Source organism: Corvus hawaiiensis, chromosome Z, assembly GCF_020740725.1.
Source record: "Corvus hawaiiensis isolate bCorHaw1 chromosome Z, bCorHaw1.pri.cur, whole genome shotgun sequence".
In the NCBI taxonomy this organism is placed as follows: Eukaryota; Metazoa; Chordata; class Aves; order Passeriformes; family Corvidae; genus Corvus; species Corvus hawaiiensis.
The window spans coordinates 61,461,655-61,488,328 of NC_063255.1; the positions used below are offsets into that span (position 1 = coordinate 61,461,655).

A 26,674-nucleotide genomic window follows, 5' to 3' on the forward strand; every position below is an offset into this window, starting at 1 on the left:
AATGTGGTAGTAAGATTAATGAGATTTTGTCTGTGAAAATTTGCTTTGGCAGGTATGTCAAACTACAGCATTGTTTTTTTAATATATATTTCCTTGAAGACAAAGGAAAAACGATATACTCACAATGGGGATTATGAAATAATTGTTTCTCCACTGCACTTTGCAGTGGTGAACAATGCTTTTAGAGAGCAGAAGCTTCACTGCTGATGTCAGTGCTTAATCAGCTCAGATACTGTAGGTTGTAGAACACCGCAAGGTGTGTATTTTGGGATGCCATTCTTTAAAATGTGGTAATTTAAGGACAGTATCAGACTTACAGTTACTTTCTCCATTTATAGACTATGTCTTCTGCTCCTGGTAGCTGTGCTGATTTAACCATTTGAGGTTATATAATTTTTTACTTAAACATAAATAATTTATTTCATGGGATGCAGTGCTGTGCTTTCAAAGTATTAAATGTTAAGTATAATGCAGTATGCTTTTAGAGACGTTAGTTATATCAGAATACCTCCAGCATGGGCTCTAAGTTCACTGCGTAATAAATTCAAGTAAATTGGTTTGAAGTTTAGGAAAAGTGTCTTGCTAGGATCATTGTTGTAATTGTCTCTTTGGATCTGGTCCAGTATTTGTGTGACGCAGTGTTAGTCCCATAAACATCTGGCTTGATCTGGTGTCCTACTTGCAGCATGATTTATTTTTTCTTTTTTTTCCATAGCAAGATAAGTGAATTTTTTATTCATTTCATGTAGAATTGCCAGTAAGCTGTCATTATTATTTATATATGCTAGCTCTTCAGGGAGGTTCTTTCTCAACCTATTTTCTTGTCAGCATGCCTTACTTAGACCTACTTTCTAGCAGAACTGTTGAACAGATCAAAATTATATTTTTTTTTTTTGGTGGAAATCTATTTGTCTGTATCAACATCGTGTAAATTAAGCTTTGGCAGTATTGCTATCTATCCTTTTTGATACATTTTTGTACACCATATTGCATGCATTGATCTCAGCTGGATTATTTAATACAAACTATTAGTCTGATAAGGAGTATTCAAACATAGTAAATTCTCAGTTTACCTGCAAAGATCTCGTGTTCAAACTTTCTTTTAAAAATGCTGTCTAACCACTGAGTTCTGTTGATTAAATCTGATAACCTTTTATACTGCCGTATATTCCCATCAGTGTTGAACAGGATAGTGTAAATTAGTTTTTTCTTCTACCTGCAAACCAATACTGACACTTGATTTTTCTGCCTCTTCAGTCAGACTGTGGTCAGTTTTAGATGCCTGGGATCTGACTGTTTTGCTGACAGTTTTTAGGCTTACATATATTTTGCTGTGTCAAATTCATGCTGGAGTGGCTTGATATGCTTAAATAGGATTATTCTGTAATCATTTTAGTGATCAGATGAACTGTGTATGCCTATTCAGGTGGGTGAATAGTAACCTAAGTAGTTGGCATGGCTTGCTTTCACAATATGGTTGAGTCCTTATGGGAAATTTGGGTCTCCCTTTCTGTCCATGTGCAGTGCAATTTGCTGTTGAGTTTAAGAACTTGGTGTCAGATTAAGCTACTGATGTTTCTCAAATGATAAAAATACCTGACTGGAAATAAATTGATTATTGGCTTACTGAATCTGAATAATGATCAGTCAAAAACTGAAACATTTGGCCATGCTTGTGGGTTTGTTTTTTTTTTTTGGGGGGGGGGGTAAGGTGGGGGGGGGGGGGGGGGGCTGGTGTTTAAATACAAGTAAGACAGTAAAGTGGCTGGAAATGTAGCCTGTGTTGTTTTCAGAGGAGTAGACTCTGTTGGCAATGGTCGGTTGATGGTGAGCCAGCAAGATGAGCTTCATCTTGACACTATTTTCTGTGGCACCTGAGATTCAAGCAGATGGTCACCTTTGCCTAGATTTTCTTCCCTTGTGCTTAATCTGTTGTTTTGTTGCATCTGTAGAGTAGTATGTGGGCATACTCCAGTCAGTATTTTCTTGTGATTGTTCAGGTGCTGCATTGATAATAGATATGTAGATAAGCAAAATCCATGTTTTAAATAAGACAGCCCACTAGGAAAGTTCCCTTATCTCGTTCCCTTATTTCCCTCAGTCACTGAAATATTTGGAAGCTAAATCTCTTGATCACTTTCTTGTAGTCAAATGTTAGATTGCCATGAGGCAGCACTGGGGATGCTGGGTTGCTTTCTGACTAGGACGCAATCCAGTGCATGCCGTCATAAATTGGAGATCGCAAACAAAACTTACATGAAAATGTAAAGTAAGTAAACATTATTGGTCTCCTGACACATGGTGATCTGACATCTAAATTTCAAGATCAGATAAGACTTCTAAGCAGGAATTTTTGTTTGTATAAAAAATTTTTGTTTGTTTGATGGTCTTTTAATGCATTTCATTTGTAAGACAGCATTACTAATATTTCTACTGCTGTGAGTAGTAATAACTCCTAAAATAGAACATTGTCATCTGTAGGTAAATCTGTTTAGTTTAGAAGAGCTAAAACTGAAACTTCCAGCTATGAAAAGAAAGAGGGGGCAAACACTTTTCCTAAAATACTAGCAGTTTTCCCCTGCCCCCAGCTTCTGATCTGTAAGACAGAGCTTTTATCTGCTATGCTTGTCCTTGCCTATAATGTAACATTATACCTGTTAATGTGTAATAATGGATCAATTAAAATCCTCTCTTAGTGAAATTCCAGTAGTCTATGAAAAGCTATCAGTTTGACCTTTTTTTTGACAATGCTAAGGTATGGATAAAAAATGTAAAGCCATTCTCAGCTCATTTTTATGCATGTTATTTTAATAATGGTTGGTTTTCAATAGGAGCAACTACCTCTTTTTTTCCTCCCTCAGTTATCTCTTCCCTTCTCACTGCCTCTGTTTTTCTGAGAGCTCCAACTCCTTTTCCGCAGCTGTTCCTTTTGAAAAACTGTTTTCAGTGCTTTCTCTTTATGTATACAAATGTGTAATGTCAGCTACTGTTTCTTTTTGCTCTGCATCATCTTTTCTGCCACAGCTGTAAGATGAGGGAGGAGAAATAATTTAATTTTAAAAATCTCAAGCAACAAACCAAACCCAACAATAAACAAAACCCCCCAAAAATTGAAACAAAAACCCCAGTACCATTAAAGGAAAGGAATATGCCCTAGTGGTGAGTTGGCTTGATCATTCAAAGGATCGTATAGGCAGATCCCTTGGTATTGCAGCAGTGATCCAGAAATTCACTGATACAGATTTACAAATAGCCAGCTAAATGCTGCAGTCTCATAGTCAGGTAGTGTTAGGAGGAAAATGCAGCCACACGGATCTGCATTGCTTTCTACCATGGTGTTTGCATCATGTGCTGCTGTTACCAGCTCTGTGGGTTGGTAGATGTCTCTGAAAATTCAAATGAAAGCTAGTACTCAGGAAGGGCTTGAGTAGAAACAGTGCTCTTTGTCTCTCTGCTACAGAATAAGATTTAAAATACAGTGTGAGGAAGTCCTAAGGGAGGAATAAGTGAAAAATAAGTGTGTTACCCTGATGGTTTTACCCGAACACTGGACTATGTAACCTAATGTATTTTAAACTAAATAACCATTTAAAGGATGTTCATCAGTTGTGTGTTTTCTGGTGGGTTTTTTTGATTATTTTTATTTATTTATTTTGAAAAGTTGGCTGATGTTGAATGCATTTTAGTATAAATTTTAAAATTATAATTTAATTTAATTTTAAATTTTATAATTTTAAAGTAATTTCTGCATACTATCTACTACCTACCTACAATCTACTTCAGGAAGTAATTTCTGCAAATTTCTGCAAATTTGTCTAGCACAGCACTGCATAGTTTGGCTGCCAGTTGGGTTTTTAAATGAATATTTAGCATACAGACTATCTCGTCCATTCGTGAAGTTTTGAAACAGTGAAGACAGTGAGCCTTCAGAGGAATAAAGTCTGCCTTGCATTGGCAAGAAATTTTTTTTCAGTGCTTACCATAAATATTTTATTTACCTAAAATTTGTGCTTCTCATAAAAAGGGATGTGTGCATAATGAATGTAGAATTTGCTATGGAGGTATGACTAGTGGATTTAATACATGGGTAAAATAAGTTACCATTTGCTGTACTGACCAGATGGCTGAAGTTTTCAGACTTTCTGTAATAATGGTAATAGCCTAGGATAGGAAATGATTTATATAAATTGCAAAAAATTCCAAATTCCTAGCTGTATGGCTTACAGCATTTTTCTTACGGCTTTTAGCCATTCTTCAGTTGTGTAGTTATAAGTGGTGTTGAAGACTGGGTTTTAGGTAAAATGGTAAAAGAGTTTGCAACAATTTTTCTGTTTGCATTAGAAAAAATACCGATCACGTGATCTTGTATCTTGCCAGTATTACTTTAAACTAACAAAAAAGGTTTAAAAATCCTTTTTGGTTCATAAACTGGATGTGATGGGCCATTTCAAAATACTGTGATCCCTTTAATGTCAAGGGTTTAATATGCTTTAATATGTTAGCAGCAAGAAATGTCCAACTGTGAGATGGGTTACTCCATTTGATTCTGCATTTCTGAATTACTCTCTGGGTGAGAGGTATGCCTAGCATGCCCATAGGCAAAAGAATAAAATATCAGTTTCATGAGGCTTGCCTGATGGCCCTGCAGAGGCTGAGTTCTGTACCTGTCCAGCAAGATACTGAAAGATATGTGCCAGCTCTAGCCTACTGTGGGATTGAGGTGTGTGTGCAGTTTCTTGCATGTCAGTAGTCCCTCAGAATAATACACTTTCATGAGAATTCCTTAGTTTCAGACTTGATGCGGAAAGTGTTCCTGAAGATCGTGCACTTCCGTTTGTATTTCTTTAAAACCAAATCATACAGAAGTCTCTCACTTGTGAGATTTAAGACTAGTCCCTTGTATAAGAAAATCCAGCAGAACTAAAAAGCTATTTCCTTTTGCTTTTTGAACATTTCGTGTATGTGTCAGTGGATTGTATTACCTTCAGCCATCCTTCACTAAACGATATAGAATGAAAAATGTAGACCTAACAGAATATCTCAGTAGTATTTTGCAACAAGTTATTTTGCTTCATGTCGTGATACTCTTGGTGGGCTTTTGCCGTGAGAACGAGTGCAACCCACTGCTCTGTGGCAGGTAAATAGTACTCCTACAAGTATCTCACCTTCTGATGACTTGTGTTGCAGCTTTATGTCTGTGCAAATAACTGATAAAAGTTATAGCAGATAATGTTGTCCATTGAGAAAGGATCCAAACTAAATTTTGGCACAACTCTAGGCAGAAAACTGAAGTATTACTGTTGGCTTGTATATGAGCGGTGGATGAGAGGGATAAGATGCAAAAACCATTTTTCTTTTCAAATTACAAACTTAGTGGTGAGGAGTCCGATGCTTTCAAAATATGAAGAAATTTATTTGAATATATATTTCCAGATAGCAAAAGTAATATCTGAGTTTTCTGTATGTTTGCTCAGATGTAATAAATACACATCAATGTATGCTAGTCTTAATGTGAAAGTAGTTCCTGTTAGACATTTCAAATCTTTGCAATTGCTAGCTTTGCATATAAAAACATCAAATGCAGCCTTATAATAGATATTTCAAGGACAAACCATTAGAATAATGTTCATGAGGAGATAAGCAATCCTGCAAACTTTTCAGACATAGGAGATTGCCCTCTCTTTGGAGGAACATTAAATAGGTCCTAAGAACTGTAGTTCACTGGTGTTTCCTTAGACAAACGTGGTAGGGATGTTTCTTGTTTCCCACAGAGAGGATTTGCATTTTCTGCTTAAAGCTTATTGAAAGAATATGACACCTTATAGAGACGAGATGTTGAATCACAAGAGGAATGGACACATATTGGTGAAAGATTAAATAGTTGAAGAAAATAAAGAGATACGGGGTTTGTACTGGTATTTTACAGAGCTAGGCAGAGAAGAAGTGTCTCTACTGTGGTAAAGGATGACTCTTTCCAGTTCACTGAGACAGAAGTAGCAGTAGACTGACAGGACTTCCAGTGTTTGGATGTCTGATGACTGACAGAAAACAACAACAAAGAACCTGTTCCTTAACAATTTCCTTTTTCTTAAAGCATGATTTTTAAATATTGCAGAATTACAGATGATGGTATCCTTGTCCTAGTGACATACTTCTAACATGAAGCGTAGTTTAAAATTAAAACACACAGCAAAAAGAAGGATGCCAGGAACAGACTTTTGCTATAGTAATAAAAGGTGTCTGGGTCATTTGAGTCTAAAAAAAGAGTAGTTATGTGGTGGTGACAGTTTTTCAAATGTTTTGGATCTTTGATATATAGTAAAACCAGGCAAGAGGACATCAAGTGCATTTTGGCAATGTAAAGCTATGCAAGACATGAACATGAAGTGATGATTTAATGGTATCTCTGTGACCTGTAAACTGTGACCTTTGGTAGTGTAGTTTTAGTGCAGCTTTTGATGTTGTCTGGGAGAAAGTCTTCCAGAGAGACAGTGGGTTCCAGCCCTCAAAGGGCTGGATTTGAGTTTATGTTATGCTAAGCAGGCATGGCAGTACACATCAGCACATAGCTCAGTGCCACACGTGTGGAAGAAGCACAGTGTGTCTGCACATAGTCCCCTTGATACATGGAGGGAGAGGAAGAGGGATCCTATCAGCTAAAAAGCTTTAAAATGACCTCTGTTCTTGGGCTTTTCAACGGATTGGCGAAGTTAAAGTAGAGCAGTGTTCAAAAATACCCAGAGCCTTCTAGCCAAGAAAATGGAACCATGGAATTGATTCTAGTGAGGATCAACTGTTATTTGCCATTAAGAAGTCATGTTGTGGCTGTTCAAAACTGACAAAAAGATAGTTATTCTTTTTGACATGGTAGAACGTAAACAGTTCAAAATCGAGTGTTTTTGAACCCATTCATTGCTACAAAGGGAACAAGCTACTTCAGGAAGTATAGAAACATTCTGAATCGTTACAGTATCAGATTTTGACAGTGTATTATGACTATTTGACGTAACAATCTTCCTGCAGAAGACAAGAACCAATTGAGAGCAATCCATTTAAAAACTGTTTTGTCATCATTAGCTTGGCAGTAAATACTCTAGCAGATGCTTGCATAAATGTTGCTCAAGAAGAGTACTGCAGATGGTAGCTTCTTGCTGCTTTACCTGTTGGTACTGTAGTTCACATACAGGGTGGTTTTTATTTAAGTTTATGGAAACAAATGCCTCTAAAAGATTCTTCTTCTGTTTAAGCTTCTGTAAATGTTAAAGGTTACTTGTTTGCTAAGGTATTTATGTCCTGGGAAAATGTTCTCGTAACTGTAATGCATCTTGTTTTCTTGATACTTATACTCAAAATAGCATTCTCTCTGTATACCCTGCATTTTTTAGAGTACCTTATTTTTATTCCTTTAGTTTGTGTCAGATTTGCATCTTAATATGATTATCTTAAAATTAAATTGTTATTGCTAATTTCACATTTTTGTGGTCTTTATTACTTGAAATTTTGCTTTATTCCCACTAATAATTACAAATATTTTCAGTAACTGTAGTGAGACTTCCACTGATAAAAAAAGTAGCTGAACAAAACCAATTTGCTGGCAATGCAATTTTGTTTATCAGATAAGGCTGATTATTTTGGCTGTGTTGTAAAAAAAGCCAACAAAACTTCTACTTTTAGAAGTTTAAAAACTAAGTGCTTCAATCCCTATTCATGGTAGTTAAGTGTTGCTTGAACATTTCAGTGCAGCTGATACTAATAAAGTGATGTGGGACTCAGTCCTAAATATGTAATATAAAATGTGGAAGGCAGTGGTGGATTACAGGTAATTTTTTTTCTGCAGTTCTCCCATTTCTAGCTCCTGAATCCCCTTCCAAGAGAAGAGTTGGTAAATCATTGCGCCTGGGGTGATTGTTAAAAACTTACTAAATCTTCTGCAAATACAAAGACAGGCAACATGTACCAAGTTAATGTTTAACTTTAGCTATGTATTGGCTTTTCAGGAATACTCTTACACTGAGGCCTGCTGTGGAGAGATAGATGTCATTGTCTAACTCATTACTCATGTTTAAATAACTTTGAAATACTAACACAGTGACTTTTCATTTGTTTTAGGCTAGTAGTTATGCTCCCTTTTAAATTAATCTGTAGAGGGTGGAAAAAAGGAAAGTGGCTTAAGCTGTAAACTGTTTTGACATTTTAAATTAATAATGTTCTTGTCTGTGTACATCCTGGGGACTGTCATTGTAATAGTATTCCAGTGTATCTGGGGGTTTTCAGGTCATATTCTTATGCTTTTTTTCTTTTGTGGTTCCAAGTAGTTTATTAGAAGAATCTACTTAAAGTTGCCAATAACTTGCTTATGGACAGTATATCCCCTCTGAATTGGAACAGTTTCATGAGTAGTTCAGCACCAAGCTCAAGAGACACAAACTGTTGCTGGAATTCAGAACATTTCCTCTTTTTTTCATAAAAGAAATTTGAAATAGTAGTGAGAGGAAAACTTAAAAAATGTCGCGTGTTGCGGAAAAAGTATCCCTAAAATGTCTGGACTGTAACAGAGTAATATTTTATTCTGCTTGTAATGTGACATTATTATCTTTGTATAATGTTCAGTATAGCACATTTTTCTGTTCCTTTTTTCATTTTGAAGTGAATGAGATTGTGCTGGTTTTGGCTGGGGTAGAGTTAACTTTTTTCACAGTTGCTGGTATGGGGCTGTATTTTGGATTTGTGCTGAACACAGGGTCGATAATACAGAGATGTTTTTGTAACTGCTGAGCAGAGCTTACACAGAGCCAAGGCCTTTTCTGCTTTCTGTACTACAGCAGTGGTGAGGAGGCTGGGAGTGCATGGGAGCTTGGAGTGGCACACAACAGGGACAGCCAGCATGGATTTCGGAGATGCAGGTCCTGCCTGACCAACCTGATCTCCTTTTATAACCAGATGACCCACCTGGTGGATGAGGGGAAGGCTGTGTCTACCTGGACTTCAGCAAGGCCATTGACACTGTCTCCCACAGCACTCTCCTGGACAAGCTGGCAGCCCATGGCTTGGACAGGAGCACCCTTTGCTGGGTTAAGAACTGGCTGGATGGCCGGGCCAGAGAGTGGTGGTGAATGGTGCTGCGTCCGGTTGGTGGCTGGTCACTGGTGGGGTCCCCCAGGGATCAGTGCTGGGGCCAGTCCTGTTTAATATCTTTACTGATGATCTGGATGGGGAGATTAAGGCTACCATCAGCAAATTAGCAGATGCCAGGTTGGGTGCAAGTGTCAATCTGCTAGACCATAGGAAAGCTCTGCAGAGGGACCCGCACAGGCTGGATTCATGGACCAAGTCCAACAATATGAGGTTTAACAAGGCCAAGTGGCACTTTGGCCACAACAGCCCCAGGCAGTGCTACAGGCTGGGACAGAGTGACTGGACAGTGGCCAGGCAGAAATGCACCTGGGGGTGGTGACTGACAGCAGCTGAACATGAGCCAGCTGTGCCCAGGTGGCCAAGAAGGCCAGTGGCATCCTGGCCTGGATCAGCAACAGTGTGGCCAGCAGGACCAGGGCAGGGATTGTCCCCCTGTACCCAGCGCAGGTCAGGCTGCACCTTGAGTGCTGTGTCCAGTGTTGGGCCCCCTAATTTAGGAAGGATGTTGAGATGCTGGAGTGTGTAAAGAGAAGGACAATGGAGTTGATGAGAGGTCTGGAGCACAAGTGCTATGAGGTGTGGCTGAGGGAGCTGGGAGTGTTTAGCCTGGAGAAGAGGTGGTCCAGGGGTGACCTTATCGCTTTCTACAACTGCCTGAAAGGAGGCCGTAGCCAGGTGGGGGTTGGGCTCTTTTTGCCGGCAACCAGTGACATGACTAGAGGACATAGTCTTAAGCTGCATGAGGGAAGGTCCAGGTTGGACATTAGGAAGAATTTCTTCACAGAAAGAGTGACTGGCCGTTAGAGTGGGCTTCCCAGGAAGGTGGTGGAGCCACCATCCCTGAAGGTGTTTAAGGAAAGATTGGATGTAGCATTTAGTGCCATGTTGTAGCTGACCCAGTGGTGTTCAGTCGTAGGTTGAACTTGGTGATCTCCAAAGTCTTCTCCAACGTAGTTAATTTTGTGTGATTCTATGATTCAGGTGACCCCAACTGACCAAAGGGATAGTCCAGACCATATGACATCAGGCTCAGTATATAAAGTGAGGGGAAGAAGGAGGGAAGGGAGGACATTCAGAGTGATGGTGTTTGTCTTTCCATGTCACCATTATGCATGATTGCACCCTGCTCTCCTGGAGATGGCTGAACACCTGCCTGCCCATAGGAAGCAGTGAATTGATTCCTTGTTTTGCTTTGCTTGTCTGTATAGCTTTTGTTTTCCCTATTAAACTGTCTTTATCTCAACCCACACATTTTCTAGCTTTCACCCTTCCAATTCCCTCCCTGATCCCACTGGTGTGTGTGAGTGAGTGGCTGCATGGGGCTTGGCTGCCGGCTAGGATTAAACCACAGCAGTCTCCTCTGGTGTCCAGTGTGGGGCACAGAGGGTTGAGATCAGGACAGATCTGACCAGAATGTGTTAAAATAAGATTGTTATAAACATTCATTGTATTGGTTTAATAGTTGCTGGTTACAATGTGGATTTATTTGCTCTGATACTTGTGGTATTTTGTCTGTATTATACCAGCAGTGCTTTACTTGCAGTACGTGTTCTCTGTGGCGTATTTCATAGGATCAGCGTATATCATATGATAGTGCCACTGGTCACCAACCTTGTGTCTATATTCAGTATTGTAGGTACCTTTGTGCTTTGGGAGTCACCTGCTGGGAGCAATTAATAATCACATCTTTGTTTTTTGTTCCTCAGAGGAACAGCCTATGGGAGAGACAGCTTCCTGTATCTTTTTCTCCTCCTTTTTTTCCTTCCTTCCAGGCTGGTTACAGTGGTCAAGATTTTAAAGCTTTTTGACATCATTTGACTACCCTTCAAACCAGCCTGGGTTTTTTTGCTGGGAGCCAGCATGTTGTTGCATATGGTTCAGGCCTTGTTTAAGGTCAGACAAATAATTAAGAACATTATGTAGAGATCTGCCCGAAATCTGGATAATTCAGAACGGCAGAGTGTGGGGGGGGTTGTATGGGCCAGTATCTAGGGCAGTGGGAACTTTCAGAGTATGTGCACCTTACCCCTGGACAAGTGCAGAATCCAGAAAAACTAGTAAAATGTTGAAAAAAGGTGTTCTGTCACCATGTTCAACACTGCTCAGTACCTGCAGGAGGAAAAGAAGGTCTCTAAATCTGAGAATGAGATGACAACAGGCCCTGAAGCTGCTCCAGCCACCTGACAGACACTGTGACTGCTCTATTCCCACTGACAGGCACTGCCACTGAAACCAGTGAAGCAGAGAATGAACATGGGTCAGTGTCAGTGGCTCCTGCACAGAAGCAGAAGAAATGTACATGAAAGTCACCCAGTCAAAACAGTCAAGGAGGACAAGGAGGGTGAAGATGATGAAGCAGGACCATCACAAGGGCGATTTTTCAGAGCCATTATCAAGGCCATAACAGGAACCAGAAGAGACATGATGTGATCCCTATCCCTAAGTGAGCTCTGGGAGACATGAAAATATTCCAGCCATCATCCATGACTGTATTATTGCCTGTCTGGTCTGCTGGTGGGACAATGGAGCCAACAGTGTGGAATGAGATAAGGTAAGGAAGCCAGGCTGGGATCACTTGCTAAGGACATTGACAAAGCAATGGGAAAAAAGACACGAGTCTTTAGTCTCTGGAGGTGATTCTTACCAAGTGTGAAGGGGAAAGGTATTCCTATAAAGATGATATTCCTTGTAACTTAGGCAGATGAACTGCAGTAGAGAGTGTTACTCAATTCCTAAGGGAATTATCTGTGCAAGAAATCATGTATTTTGATGCGGACGATGCTCAGGTCCTCACAGATCCAGACTACGTCTTGTGTCAATTACCCATGTGGCAGAAATTTCTACAGAGTGCAGCAAGGGCGCATGAAATCCCTTGACAACAGTAATTTGGAAAGATGATGCACCACCACCAGCCAGTGATAAAATTTGGCAACTCAGGGAGTATGAAGAAAGTATTCCTTCCTCCATCATTGCATCTGTGGAGAAGGTGTCTCCCCCATAGGCTGTTCCTCTGAGGAAAAAAGAACAAAGATGTGATTATTAATTGTTCCCAGCAGGTGACTCCCAAAGCACAAAGGTGCCTGCAGTACTGAATATAGATACCAGATTGGTGACCAGTGACACTAACTGATAAACTGACTCAGGAGCTCCGGCAGTTCAGAGGGACTACGTCCTGCTCCTGATCTGCGTGGGCCTGTATTTCACCAACTGACAGCAGGCGTCCTCTTGCTCCAGAGAGAGGATATAGAAGATACACACCACTGGGTACCCTGTGGTTTTACCTGCAGGACCACGAAGATGATACAATGAAGTGGGATGGATAACCTACATCGATACTAGATGCACGGGTGCAGGAATTGCAGGGAAAAACAACCATAATTAGGAGTTTTTCCAGGGAAGTTGCTGTTTCAGTCTCCCATGAACACTTTTTCAGGCAGAATGAAAAGTCCAATCATACTACTGACTCCACGGTGTCAGAGACTGAAATGTTATCGTTTATGAATTGAACATTTTCATGAAGAACTTCTGCCTATTATAGCAAAACTGTATTGCAAAAGCTGCAGAGAAGACCACCATACCCTGAACGAGGCCCTACACTGCTCGCTGATGAAGATCAGATGAAGTAACAGCTCAGAGCTGGGGAAGAGGAATATGTTCACAGAGAAATGCTTAACACCTTCGGAGTGGAGACAACAGCCCCAGGGCTATCATCTGCCAGGTTCAAACAGACCCTCACCTCAAAGGGTGGGGGGGAAAAGAGGCTTTGGCTGTGATGGAGAGCCTCAGGTGAGAGGCAGTGAACTCCCATCCTCTGCTGTGCAGACCAGCCCAGCTGAGGGGCCCCTTCACCTGGGGAGAAGCTGCACCCACATGAAGGACAGAGGGGGTGACATGGCCCATAAAAGGCCCCCCCAAGGGGTCCCCAGACACTGCGCCAGAGCGCTGCAGCATGATGCAATAGATCCAGAGTCTTGCAGGTGTCAAACTGGCCCCCCCTGCAAGGGAGGCACGTGGGTGTTCCCACCTGGCCCAAACGTATATTAATCCACGGGATTCTATACCTTCCGGCATGTCATGGCACAGCAGCAAGGGACCGTCACCACCAAGACCAGATGGAGGGGATCAACGAGACGTCCTTGGGACTCGCAGAAGGGTGTTATTCTTCTGCCTAACCTCTGTCACTCTCTTTCTGTCCCCCCATCACCCACGCACAACTCGTTTTTCTATTTTTTTTTTTTTCTTTCTTTTCTCTTTCTTTCTCTTTGCCTCCCTTACTACTAAATAAAATATATCAATTTTTTGGCACCAACATCTAACCTTGTTTGGTTTTAATCATGTTTTTTGGGTATATTTCGAACCTTGAAAGTTCTTTCCATTTTATACGCAGAGACTTAGGTTTTTTTGCTCTTCTGGGTTTAAATCAGATTGTAACAGATGGAGAGAAGTTCCATTTTTGCAAGATATTAGTGGAGAACCTTGTGACCAGTATTAGAAGGGCCCTGCCTCCATGTGGGGGGAGGAGAGGAGCAACCAGGTTTATTGGACTGTGTGGATTTGATGGCCTGGCACAGCAGCCCCACAGGAGTACAAGGCTTTAGGAGACACTGGTGCACAGTGTACCCTAATGTCATCAAGCTATGTGGGGATGGAATCTATTTGGATTTCTGGAGTGACAGGGAGATCCAAACAGCTGACTGTATTGGAGGCTGAGATTAACCTGATCAGAATGAGTGGCAGAAGTACCCTGTCTTGACGGGACCAGAGGCTTTGTGCATCCTTGGCATAGACTATCTCAGGAGAGGGAATATCTCAAGGATTCGAAAGGCTGTTAGTGGGCTTCCAGCATACCTGTCCTGGAGATGGAGGATATTTCAGATGTCCCTTTTGTTCTGGGGTTGAAGAACAGCAGGTGCCAATTGCTACCACAACAGTGCACCAGAAGCTGTATTTCACCAACATAGACTCTCTAATTCCCATTTATATGCTAATTTGTCGCCTAGAGAGCTGATGAGTGATCAGAAGGACTTGCTTATGCTTTAACAGCCCCATTTGGCCAGTGTGAAAGTCCTATGGAGAATGAAGGCTGACAGTAAACTGTTGTGGCCTGAATGAAGTCACATCACCTCTGAGTCCTGCTGTACTGGACATGCTGGAACTTCAATAACAGCCGGAATCAAAGGCAGCCAAGTGGTGTGCAGCTGATATTGCTAATGCATTTTTCTCAATCCCTTTGGCAGCAGAATGTAGGCCACAGTTTGCTTTTATTTGCACCTGTGTCTAGTAGTACCTGGAATCGACTGCTCGTGGGAAGGAAACACAGCCGTATCATCTGCCACGGACTGATCAAGACTGTGCTGGAACAAGGTGAAGCTCTGGAACACTTGCAATGTATTAATACCATTTCATGAGGAAATACAGCAGAAGAGGTTTTTGAGAAAAGAAAGCAAATAATCCAAAGCTGGTTTTGCCATAAAACAAGAGTAAGCTAAAGGGACCTACACAGGAAATCCAGCTTTTAGGAATCAGATGTCAAGATGGACACTGTCAGATCCCAATGGATGTTATGAATAAGATAACAGTGATGTCCTCACCAACTAACAAGAAGAAAACACAAGCATTTTTAGGTGTTGTGGGATTTTGGAGAATGCACATTCCAAATTGCAGTCTGATTTTAAGCCCTATATATCAAGTGACCTGGAAGAAGAATGATTTCAAATAGGGCCCTGAGCTGCAACAAGCCTTTGAACGAATCAAGTAGGAGATAGTTCACACTGTAGCCCTTGGGCGAGATGTAAAACTTGTGCTTTTTATTGCAGCTGGAGAGAGTGGACCTACCTGGAACCTCTGGCAGAAAGCACCAGGGGAGTCTTGAGGCTGACCTCTAGGTTTTTGGAGCTGAGCATACAGAGGATCTGAAGCCCACTGTGCTCTAACTGAAAAGGAACTTTCAAGGTGTCAGAGCCACTTTGGAGATGATTGGTACTGAAATACAACTTCTGGCACCACGGTTACCTGTGTTGAATTGGATGGGCAAAGGGAGGGTCTCCTCTATAAATCATGTAGCAGATGCTAGATGGAGTGAAGGGCTTGTGCTGATCATATAAGGAGTTTGGATAGGAAACCCTTGTTGTCCAGGAAACTTAGAATTGATCATGGACTGGCCAGAAGGCAGAGATTTTTGGAATGTCACCAGACATGTGCTGAAGAGGCCCCACTATATAATAAATTCTCAGAAACTTGAGAAGCAACATGCCTTGTTTACTGATGAATCCTTCTGTCTTGTGGGAAAGCAGCTGTATGGAGTCCTCTATGACAAGTCACAGAAATTGCTGGAGGGGAACATGAATTGAGTCAGTTCACAGAAATGAAAGCCGTCCAGTTGGCCTTAGACATTGCTGAACGAGAGAAATGGCCAATTCTTTTTTTTTACCTCTGTGCTGATTCATGGGTGGTGGCCCTGTGGGGGTCTTAGCAGCAGTGGGAGCAGAATAACTGGCAACCTAGGGGTAAACCCATCTGGGTTGCTACAGTGTGGCAAGACATCACTTGCCTGGCTGGAAAGGTGTTACCACGGATGAAGGCCAAAGTGACTGAATTCAACAAACTTTTTTTTTTGTGGGCATTTTATGAACATTTGACTGAGGTGTTCCACAGACTAGGGGAGTGATGTCTGTGTAGCTATTGTAACAGATAAGTAGGGAAGGTGATGGGATATTGGGAAGCGTGAAACCTGGTGTGACGTAAAGAATACGGAATAAGGGGTGGATAAGTGTTAGCTTTGGCTGGGGTAGAGTTAACCTTCTTCACAGTGGCTGGTATGGGGCTGTGTTTCAAATTAGTGCTGAACGTAGGGTTGATAATATAGAGCTGTTTTTGTTATTGTTGAGCCGGGCTTGTACACAGCCAAGGCCCTTTCTGCTTTTTGTACTGCCACACTGGGGAGGAGACTGCATGTATGTGGGATATTGGGAGGAGGCACAGCAGGGGCAGGTGACCCAAACTGGGCCCCAAAGGGATATTCTATACCATATGACATAATGCTATGTATATAAAGTGGGGGGAAGAAGGAGGAAGGGGGGACATTTGGAGTGATGACATTTGTCTTCTCAAGTCCCCATTACATGTGATGGGGGCCCATGCTCTCCTGGAGATGGCTGAACACCTGCCTGCCCATGGGAAGCAGTGAATTAGTTCCTTGTTTTGCTCTGCTTGTGTGCATGGCTTTTTATTTCCCTATTAAACTGTCTTTGTCTCAACTCATGAGTTTCCTAGCTTTTACCCTTCCAGTTTTCTCCCTGATCCCACTGGTAGGGGAGTGAGCAAGTGGCTGCCTGGACTTGGCTGTCAGCTGGAGTTAAGCCACAACACTAGGTGTTAAATCCATAATAATATCACTGAAGTAGTGTTAATTTAAACTGTTCTGGGGTAAATTAAAGAATATGCTCATCTAATGTGAATAAAATGTTAAAGTTTCTGTCAGTTCCAGGAAAACTATGTGGAGGTAGGGAAAAAAGTAAGATAGAAGGAAACTTACGTGAGTCAGAAAGAGAGTGTGAGTCAGCATTACTGACTGAACTGTTCATCAGTCTAGTAACTTGCTGTAGAATTGGTTTGTGATGTTTTGAGAGTAGAAGAGGAAATGTGCTTATTCTGAGCCTCTGCACAGAAATGCCAGCAAAGATAGCCAAGTTGCTTCTGAGTCAGTGCGCTCCTTTCTTCTGACTATTCTGGTATCAAGTTATGAGTCTGAGTTGAAATGAATCCTTCTGGTTAAGTTGCTCTGCTGTTGGATGTAGGAAAACAGTAGAAAATGTATGTAAAGAGTAATGAAACAGGAATGAGACATGCTGGTAGAGAGAGAACATGATTCACTTACCAGAAATAACAGTTTGAGAAAATTAGCTTCCCAAGTTTTCTATCTGAAGTGGCAAAGTAACTTCATAAGTGTGCTTGATGTAGGGAACAGTCAATATATGGACTTAAGGAATAATGTTTGCCCTGTCTGCAGGCTTTTGTCACACACAGGCAGCATCAGGGGAGCTAGTCTGTAAAAGAGGGGAAGAATGTGATAGCCAGGTGCTGGAGAGATCTGCTGCTGACCCATTTAACTAGGGAGAGATAGTTTTGACATGGTGCCAGGTTGTTTAAAGACCTTGTTTATGGAATCATTATGCAAATACTGATATGTACTGTGGTGATGCTAGAGCTGGTGGTATGATGGGATTTGGGAGCCTGATGGCCAACTGTCCACACTTGTAGCTAAAATGGTATCACATCCATGGTGTGTTAAATGGATAAAGATTAGCTTTTCCTTCAATGGGAAGTTCCAGCAGTTTCTGGTTACAGGAAGTGTGCAGATTTACAACATAGAAGTTGTTAAATTACCTGTAGTTACCAGTGATCCACCTTCCCTCAGATTGTTTTGTGAACTCTGTTGTTATAGATGTCTTGCTTACCATTCTCTTCCCTCTCGGACTTCAGATGACTGTTCGTAACTCTCTATACTCTGTGTAGCAGAACATTGCCTCGCATGGGGTTTTTCTGTTCTCACAGTTGACAGAGCTCTTGGCCCACCACAAAGTTAGTAAACATGTCTGCAAGGGGGAGAGACCAAAAGGGCCGTTTGCCCTTTGTAATTTTGAAGATTCCACTCACCTTGGTATGGACCCTGGCATTTGTATGGGAAGCCACTTGGAACAGGCCACTGCTTCAGCGCTAGTCACAAATAGGTTGTAGTGTGCAAATATGAAAGAATAAAAACTCATTCTTGCTGTCTGGTAGATATGAACTTCATTTACTGGTGTTGTGGTGGTGGTGGTGGTGTTTTATTTTGCTCCTAAAGACATCCGCTGCCAATTTGGTATTTAAAAGAAGAAAAATCCTCCCCCCCCTTTTTTTTTTTTACCTTCTTGAAAAACTTTTGAAAACAACTAACCCATTCTTCCTAGCAGGAAAGGCAGAGCAAATGGAATGAGTACTCTAACTAGGCATGGATGAAGTGAAAGAGTTTCGTTAAATACAAGTGTGAAAAGAAGATATAGAAGCATGGGAACACGCAGTGGGTAGGGATGATGCGTTATTAAGGGACTAACTCAGGTCTTTGCTTGTGTACTAGAAAAAAAAAATGAGCCTTTAAATCTAGCTAAAAAATACTTATTTGGCATTTTTTCACTAGCAGATGGTATTCGTAGAATTAGCTAATAAAATTGAGTGTTTTAAAAAAACTTCTGGTCTTTATAAGTGAGCCTTTTTTTATTTTTTAACACTGTTCTTTGGAGGGTAAAAAAACCCCTGTCCAGTCATATTTTCATGTCCACCTCTTTCTTTGTTTGTTTTGTATTCGTGTTGCTCTTAGATTTAGAGCAGCTGCACTCCTCTGTTGTTCTCTTCTGAAATTCCTCCTTCAGAGTTCTTCTCCTCTGGTCAGTACTTAAATATTTATCCCATTGACCTGATCTGTTGCTTACCACTGCTTAACCTTACTTGGATAAAGCCCATTATCTAGTTTAAACCTGTTGTTTTAAAGCTGTAGAGAGATTATCTTTTGCAGATCCAGCTGTGCACATTGATGGCTGTGTAGTTCTAGCTGTACATCACTACCATGATTGTCCAGTTTGTCCCCAGTTTGGCCCATGGAATAATTTGTGAGTGCTCCGGGTATTTCAGGCAGAACTGGCCGAAGAGTGGGTTTGTTGAGACGGCTTCTGCTTAAACAAGTGCAAGTGATTTTACTTGATGTGAATTAGGACGAACAAAAGCTTTAGGCATATATCTACAGGTTTCTGACAGGACTATTTTTAGTATACCTGTTTTCTGAATGAGTGTCTGTTTACTGCTTTTTTGGATGAAAATATTACCTTGTCACCTCTCTTGAGATTCTGATATGAATACAGTCTGGAACAGCATTTGAACTGTCGGGAAAGATTGAGAGCTTGGACACACTGATAAGTTTTGAGAATTTTTCTGGTGAGAATAGGAGGGCAAAGCCATAAACATCATTTAAATAAGCAGAGAGTGTACCTGTGTAACATAGATAAAGTGTTAAGCATATGATTTAGTTTTGAAAAGCTAAATTTTGAAAATGAAATAAACCAAAATCACTATAAAAGACCTTCTGTGTTACATAAAGTAAAGATATGTTTTTATTTCTTGTTTATATTTACAATTTAAGTAAACTAAGAATCTGTTTTTTAGGGCATCCAAGATGGATCTCAAGTGTGCTTTGGAAGAATGTTCAATGGCACTGAACTTGTTTCTAAACAATAAGTTCTCTGAAGCGCTGGAACTACTTCGTCCATGGTGAGATTCTGTTATTTGCTGAAGTTGTTGTAAACAGATAGTATCTAGTACCTGAAGATTAATTTAAAGCCTCTGAAGATAGTAGTTTAAATTTATTCTCTTTTTTCCGAAAGCATTTCTCCATATTTGGGGTTTTTTTATTTATTTTTTGGGTCATTAAAACCATTTCAAAAACTGTTGATGAAGCACTGAATTGTTATGTTAGAGTTTATCATTCAAGCTGTGGGGAAAAGCTGGGGAGCAAGACCTTGTTTAATGCATCTTTGATCAAATAATTTTTACAATGAAACTGCTTTTGACAATACAGAAAAGCTGGAACAAAGCTCCAGCTTTATTCCAAAGAATACTCTTTTTGTTGTGTTTTATATTATGTTTGAGTCTGGTGTTTATCTAAGCTCATCTTTCAATCTTCTGACTAATTCTGCTTGTTCCCATGTTGCCTTTCCTCCGCTGAGAAGAAAAGCATGGCAGTGCAGATGTAGGGATAAAGAATACGGAGAGGTTCACAGGTGAAACCTGTCTTATCTGTGACTTTGTGGGGAGGCAGTCTGGGTGGCTGATCTTTACTGGGATCTGAATCCCATCCACCATTCTTCTGTCTGTGTCTGAAAAAACCACAGGATACTGAGGGATGTGTTGGCAAGAGGGATATGTAGCCTGTGTTAATAGAGGGAAGTAATGTTCTTGCTCTGCAGTTAAGTGCTAGTAAAAATGAATTAAGAGTGATGTGTTGGTGTTGTGTGAGCAAGTTCAAGAACAGCTTTGAATGAAACATCAGAAGGATGACACAGCTATCAAGTGTTTGCTTTTGGTGCTGTGGAGAGCTCAGGTGAGGAATGTGGTAGGCAGGGATATCATCTTTTAAAATTAGCTATAGTTAGACTCAAGCTCTCTTTTTGGAGCATTGTGTAGTGTTATTTGTAACAGAATAATGCTTTGAGAAGGGCCACCTGCTCTTGTGTGTATGCTAAAACTATTTTTGGGTAGTATTGCAAAATAAGTTCTACATGCAAAGATTGTGCCTGAGTGTATTGCTAGATACATGCACACACATATTGCCCAAATGTTTTTTGTATATTTCATTTTGCATTGTAAAACAAAAAACTCCTTTGTTTTGTATTAGTGTTTTTATATACTGTAAAACAAAAAAACTCCCTTGTTTTGTATTAGTGTTTTTATGTACTGCAAATAATTTGTTTCAAGTGATGTTTGCTAATTAACTCTGAGATTATTTAGTATATCACAAAGGTTGACCTATCCTAGCAAAGAAACAAAAAGCTGCCTTTAAAAAAAAATGCAATTGTTTTACTGAAAAATAGCCTTTTATTGAAAGTTAAGTCCTTAAATAATGTAAAAATTATAGAGTGTTGATATACCTGAGAAATAAAAACATAGCCCAAAGGTCTGTCTTTGACTCTGCTTAAGATTTCTGTCTTGCGTTTGGTAGTTGACTCCTTGATTTAGAAGGAAGAAAAGATGTTGAGGATTGATGTTGAGATGTTGAGATGATTTGATAGAGAGCTAGCAGCATATCTAGAAGATATGTTTTATCTAGAATGTATGGCTCACTCAGATGGCTTTGGTTCAGTTTGACAAAAAGGAGAGTTGGGCATTAATCTAGCAGCAGTCTGGATCTGTTGAGGGAAAGTTGCAGAGGCATCCTTCTCCAAAGTGCCGGATGGTAAAACAAGCCTAGGTCTCCACAGGATGAGACTTAAGAGGTTCAAACTGGACACTGGAAGAATATACATTACTAGTACAGTACCCAGAGAGACTGCCAAAGGAGTATGCAGTCTTCATTTTCCTGAACTTCTTGAAACTTAGGCAAAACCTGAGTTTGCCTGACATAAAGTAGGCAATAATGCTGCTGGAATTGTATGTGACCTCCGTAAGCCCTTTCCAACAATTTTTTTTGTAATGGTATAATTACATTCTGAAAGCCAAACTAATTCAGTGTAGTTTTTTGCAGACCTGAGCATGTATGTGTACTGACATTTTTATGACACAAATATCGATTTTGTCTTTGGATCACGTAATAATGTTAGAAAAATGTCCTTACATTAAGTGAAAGCGTGTGAACGACTATTTATGTCAAGGCTTAACTAAATTAAAAATAGATATACCAGTGGACTGTAAATGGTATTTAATTAAGTTTACATGTTTGTGTAACCCTATTGGGATATTTTCTGGAATTTGCTGTGACACTATCCTGTGGAGGCAGACATGCAGCATCCATTGGAAGATTATATTACTAGGTTATATTCTCATGTGTGTTACTATCCTGCTTAATTCTTCTGTCTTTTCACAAATTAATACAAGTGCCTCTGCATTTAATTTTGTATTGCAATTTGTGAAGTGTCACTTAAATACATAAGATTCATGTTTTCCCTAGGTCCAAAGATAGTATGTACCATGCACTTGGATACAGTACTATTTTAGTTATGCAAGCTGCTATGACCTTTGAACAGCAGGATATACAGGTGGGAATTTCTACAATGAAGGAGGCTTTGCAAACCTGCCAAAGGTAAGCCCAAGCAATGACTGTTACGAGATGCTAAATCTAGTAAGTACTCTTTGTGAGGTACCTCAGCTGTCTGTATGCTTTTAAAGCAGACTCTTGTCTGTATGATAGTGGTCTAAATTTGTAAAGGTGGAGTAAGTCCCACTACACAATTACTACTGGTGAAGATATTTTTCCACATAGTATTGTGGAAACAACAGACTTGTTGTGTCTGGATATTAGTAGCCACTAAAGTTAATTAAATGGTTGGTTCACCGTGTAGACCTACACATAACCTGACATTACACTATTAAGCTATTGACATCTGTGACTTTTTGTTTTCCAACAATTTAAAGGACTGTATTTTGAATTTTTCCTTTCAGCATGAAAACAGTCTTTTTTAAAAAGTTGTTTCCAAAGGTTGAACCAATAGTCTCATACAATTAAGCTTGTACTAATGTTTCTTATAAAAACCAAATAAATTTTTTTATTGTTGTTACAAACGTGTTTAGCTTACTTAAAATTAAAGAGCTGTTATTCACATCAGAAATTATCTGAACCGAACATTTTGCTTCTGCTCTTTCTTTGAACAGCAATGAAATAGAATAGAAAATAAAAGTTATTAGTGATCATTATTTTTTTTAATTAAAGAAACCTTAGAAAATTGATTGTGAAAGCTAAAGTGTTTAAAAAACCTCTGACAAAAATAGAAATTACTTCTGCTTTATGGGTTCTTCATCGTATTGGTTAGGCCATATTTTATCACAAATGATCTCCCAAGAAATGACTGCTAAATGTTAGATATTTAACATCATCATCTTAGCAATGGCAAAAAAAAAAAGGAAATGAGAAAACATTTTCAGATACCATCTAAGAAGAGAAAGGGTCTGCACTTCCCACATCTTTTTTAGGTGTGCTATCAATTTGCAGTTTCATCTGAACTATGTTGTTTGGTGTGTTGGAAGATTAGATGTCCCTGTAGTCTAGACAGCCGCAATACAGGATTTCATCTCTGCAGGATACGAACTTTAATTCACAAGTACTCTGGTCTAGTCTGTCGCAAAACTCATAAAAATGCAAGAGGAAGGCAATTAAATGTTCAAAGGTGAAGAATTACCAGAACTACATGCACCTTAATTGACTGTTTTCTTGTATGCATTATGTTAACTTGTAATGTCATAATCTTGTTGTCAGGATCCCACAATTGTCAATGTGAAGAGTAGTGTAAACAAATTACAAGCTAATGCTTAGTATTTATAATCAGTGACTCCCTGGCTTACAGAGTGCATTCATTTTCTAAATGTAGAATTGTTTCTCTAGCTTCTTCATAAGGCTGAGTTGTTTGTAGTTTTTTGTCAAAACTTAATTTTTGGAATTAAACCATGTACAGTTGAGATCTCTTGGAAGTAAAGTATGTGATTGTTTGGCATTCTGTCTGGCATAAACCACCATAAAATACTGAAGCATTTATGTTGAAAACAGTCCTCCTTTTGATTTTTTCATTCTAATTCTGAGTGCAAGTTTAAGAAACAGAAAAAAAAAATTTATAAAACTTCGAAGTCCAGTTCAGGTGCCTTGCCCAGCATCAGAGACACCTCTGCAGTGAGTGGAAGTGGGGTTGAAGCTATCATACATTTAAAGTAAATTAATTGAAGTTGCAAGCATGCATTTAATGTTGGGTAGGCTTTTTAGCCTAGAGGCATGCAAGTCTTTAGACTACTGAAAGAATTTAAACAGTTGACAAATGATCATTTTGCTAAGAATCTCTGTAAATTTTGGTAGGAAATTATTAAGAATTCCAATAATTAAATTCAGGTTTGTGTTGAAATGTATGGGTTTCTTTTCGTCCATGCACACTTACTTAGATTCAGGAAAAGAAGCACAGTGGTGGAATCCTTGTCCAATCTGGTTTCTAAACAGACAGTGGATCAGTTGAGTGAAGGTAAGTGGTTTATAATAGTTAAAAAGTGAAAAAAACCTCAAAACTACCCCTACCAGTGTGTACAAATATGCTTAACTCTGTAACTTGACTAATGTCTTACAGTAATAAACATGCAAATCATGTATATAATCTTTTTTTTCCTAATTTGAATGCAAAGCTTCAGTGGAGAACTCAGCCTAATTTTTTTGGTCTCTGAGCATGCATGAATTAAGAAAGGAATGCCTTTCAAAACGCATTATAGGACTGAAGAGAAATTTCTTTTTTTTGACTTAAGACAGCTCCCAAAATTTTAAGAATCATTGATGCGAAGGAATACATCCTTGTCATTAGTTACATTGGAATCTGAATATATTAACAAGTTTTGTGCTTGTCTGTTTTGCCTTAAGGTGTTTTGGGAAATGGTATCAGTACATTGTTCATGGCTCTGAAAATGCTGATCTCCTATTTCTGATTTGGGCAGAATCAAGTATGCATTTTTTTCTAACCTGGCACAAGAATCCTCTTTAATACTTGGACACATCAAACTCACCACGTATGCACTGTACATACTGCAGCCTTGTGCATGTGGCTGGTCTTGCAGCATGGGTGCAGAGCAACTCGTGTCATGTGTGTTAAATCGAATGTACTTTAGTGCTGCATGAAGACAGAAAGTCTGCCTGGGGCTTTCAGTTTGTTGAGCATGACTGGGTGAAAACCTGTTCATAATGTCTCAGTGGATGTAGGAAAAGCCTAAGCCTCAGTGAGGGTTAGCATTCGTCTACAGAAGTTTCTTGTAATACATAGAAGGAGGGCTGAAAGACTTAGTTGCTGTAGGCTATTAAGCTTGGAATCAATGAAAAGTACAGGAGACCGTCTACCAGGATTTCAAGTAGCTTTTGCCATAGACTGAGGTCAGCTCTGACAAGGTTTTGTCTGAGAAGAAGGGAAATAGAAGAATTCTCTTGGGATTTGCGACAGCAGAATTTTGCCTTTTTTTTTTTTTCCCCTTGTCTTGGCAGCATTTTGTTTGTTCCATTGACCCCAAGAAGACAATATTGACAATGACTTTGCTGATAGTAAATAACTTTTCTTTCTTATATAGAGGAAATGCATGCTGAAATCTGCTATGCTGAATGCTTATTACAGAAAGCAGCTCTCACCTTCGTACAGGTAAAGGCAGTTTTTGATTCTGTGTGGCAGTGTAATGGACAGGGATTAGTTCTTGGAAAACATAATTCCAACAATAGATGTGATATTCAAAACCAAATTTTTTGCTAGTTACTTCATGGCGATGATTGAAAGTATGGTAAATTCTGTGCTGCTCAGCAAAGTTCTCTCTTTCTTTGTGTGAATAAGCAAAGACATTATTGATATTCAGGTACCAAGGTATCACCCTAAGGTATATTGGTGTTTTATGCAAGGGGGTATGTTTCAATGATTTGCATCACATCAGACAGTGTCCAGTGCCTGTATAAAAATACGTTCAAGTATGAGGAGGTGTGTTGTTTGAAAGTGCAAGTCATTTTTTGCACAAACGGCTAGAATGTGTCACAGCTAGCAAAACTTCAGCTGATGCACACGTGTAATTGCCGGTGCAGTCTTGCTCTCTATGCACTTTGATGTGGTGTCAGGAATAATATAGTAATGAATGATTATAAAACGGACATGCCTTAGCATTGCTGAGGTAACAGTTCAGCTCACAGAGAGATCTGGTATTTTGTACTGTCTGGTGCTGTTGATTTAGGTTGTGGTTCAGGGACTTCATGCTACAGAGTTTTCAAATTCAATTAGAAATTTGATTCCTGAAAACAGGAGCTGTTAGTCATACTTTTTTGACATATGTCTATTGTATATATAATGTTTATTGAATATATTTTAGATAATCTCTTCCAATATAAATACAAGAAAGAAGTAAAGCACATAGATACTAAGGTCAGATTAAGTTCCTTTGGCAAATATTTATGCACTACTTGATCCAGTATTTGGCCAGAAGTGTCAGGAAATAAAATTAATGGAATGTCAGTCTTTCCTATAACTGGCTTTCTCCTTTACTAACCAAGTGGAAGCAACCCTCTGTATTTTTGTTGGGTGGGTGGGCTCCTTTTTAAGCATGAAAAGAATTTTGAAACAGTTATTGAAGGAGGTGAGTTAGGACTGTATAAAATAATAAAAAACCCCTTAGATGTGTATTTTCTCTAAAACCCCACCTCTGTATTGCTTTTGACTGTAATACCCCACGCTGCTGATTGCTGTCCTGCCCCATATTTTTTGTCTTTGGCTGACCATGATTCATGTTAGGATAGTGATGATAACAAAAATGTAACCACTCAGAGGGAAGTAGAATTCTTGTACTGAAACACTTGAAGTGTTTCAGACAAAACAGATGGGGTCTTCTGAAATGGCAATCCTTTTATGGAAGCCAGCATTTCCTTTGTTTGATCATTCTGAGGTGCTTTTTTTTTGGTGCTTTTTCATTTTCCACATTGCATATACTGTCCCTAAGTATTTAAATGTACATTTCTGAAATGCCAGCACATGTTCCCCTTTTGTGTGAACTCTAGGAGAAAAAATACCATCCTGTTGAACTGATACTGTCTTGCTTTTCAGGAAGTTAGTTTTGCAGACATGTACATCGTGGTTTTGTTTTGGTTTTTCTAGAGGTTAGTAAGCCCATATATTAAGTAACACATGTGCTTACTTTTGATCAGCGATGGGATTTATCTGTTTAGGGGATTCTTCAGTTTCTCTTCTGCCAGTTTCTGTAGGCTTCCTTGTGTGCGTGAGAATCGCCATTTCCAAGTGTTCTAAACAGTTCCTAC

At 39.6% G+C, this 26,674-nt stretch overlaps 1 protein-coding gene across 4 annotated transcripts in view; it reads left to right on the plus strand.

Annotated features, from left to right (window-relative positions):
- TTC39B (tetratricopeptide repeat domain 39B) overlaps positions 1 to 26,674 on the plus strand; it is a 76,267-nt gene that overhangs the window by 31,752 nt on the left and 17,841 nt on the right. For all 4 annotated transcript variants that reach the window (XM_048291226.1, XM_048291225.1, XM_048291227.1 and 1 more), the window contains 4 exons: positions 19,330 to 19,434; positions 21,827 to 21,958; positions 23,800 to 23,876; positions 24,958 to 25,025. In XM_048291226.1, coding sequence (XP_048147183.1) covers positions 19,330 to 19,434; positions 21,827 to 21,958; positions 23,800 to 23,876; positions 24,958 to 25,025 — 382 coding nt within the window. The remainder of the gene's footprint in view (positions 1 to 19,329; positions 19,435 to 21,826; positions 21,959 to 23,799; positions 23,877 to 24,957; positions 25,026 to 26,674) is intronic.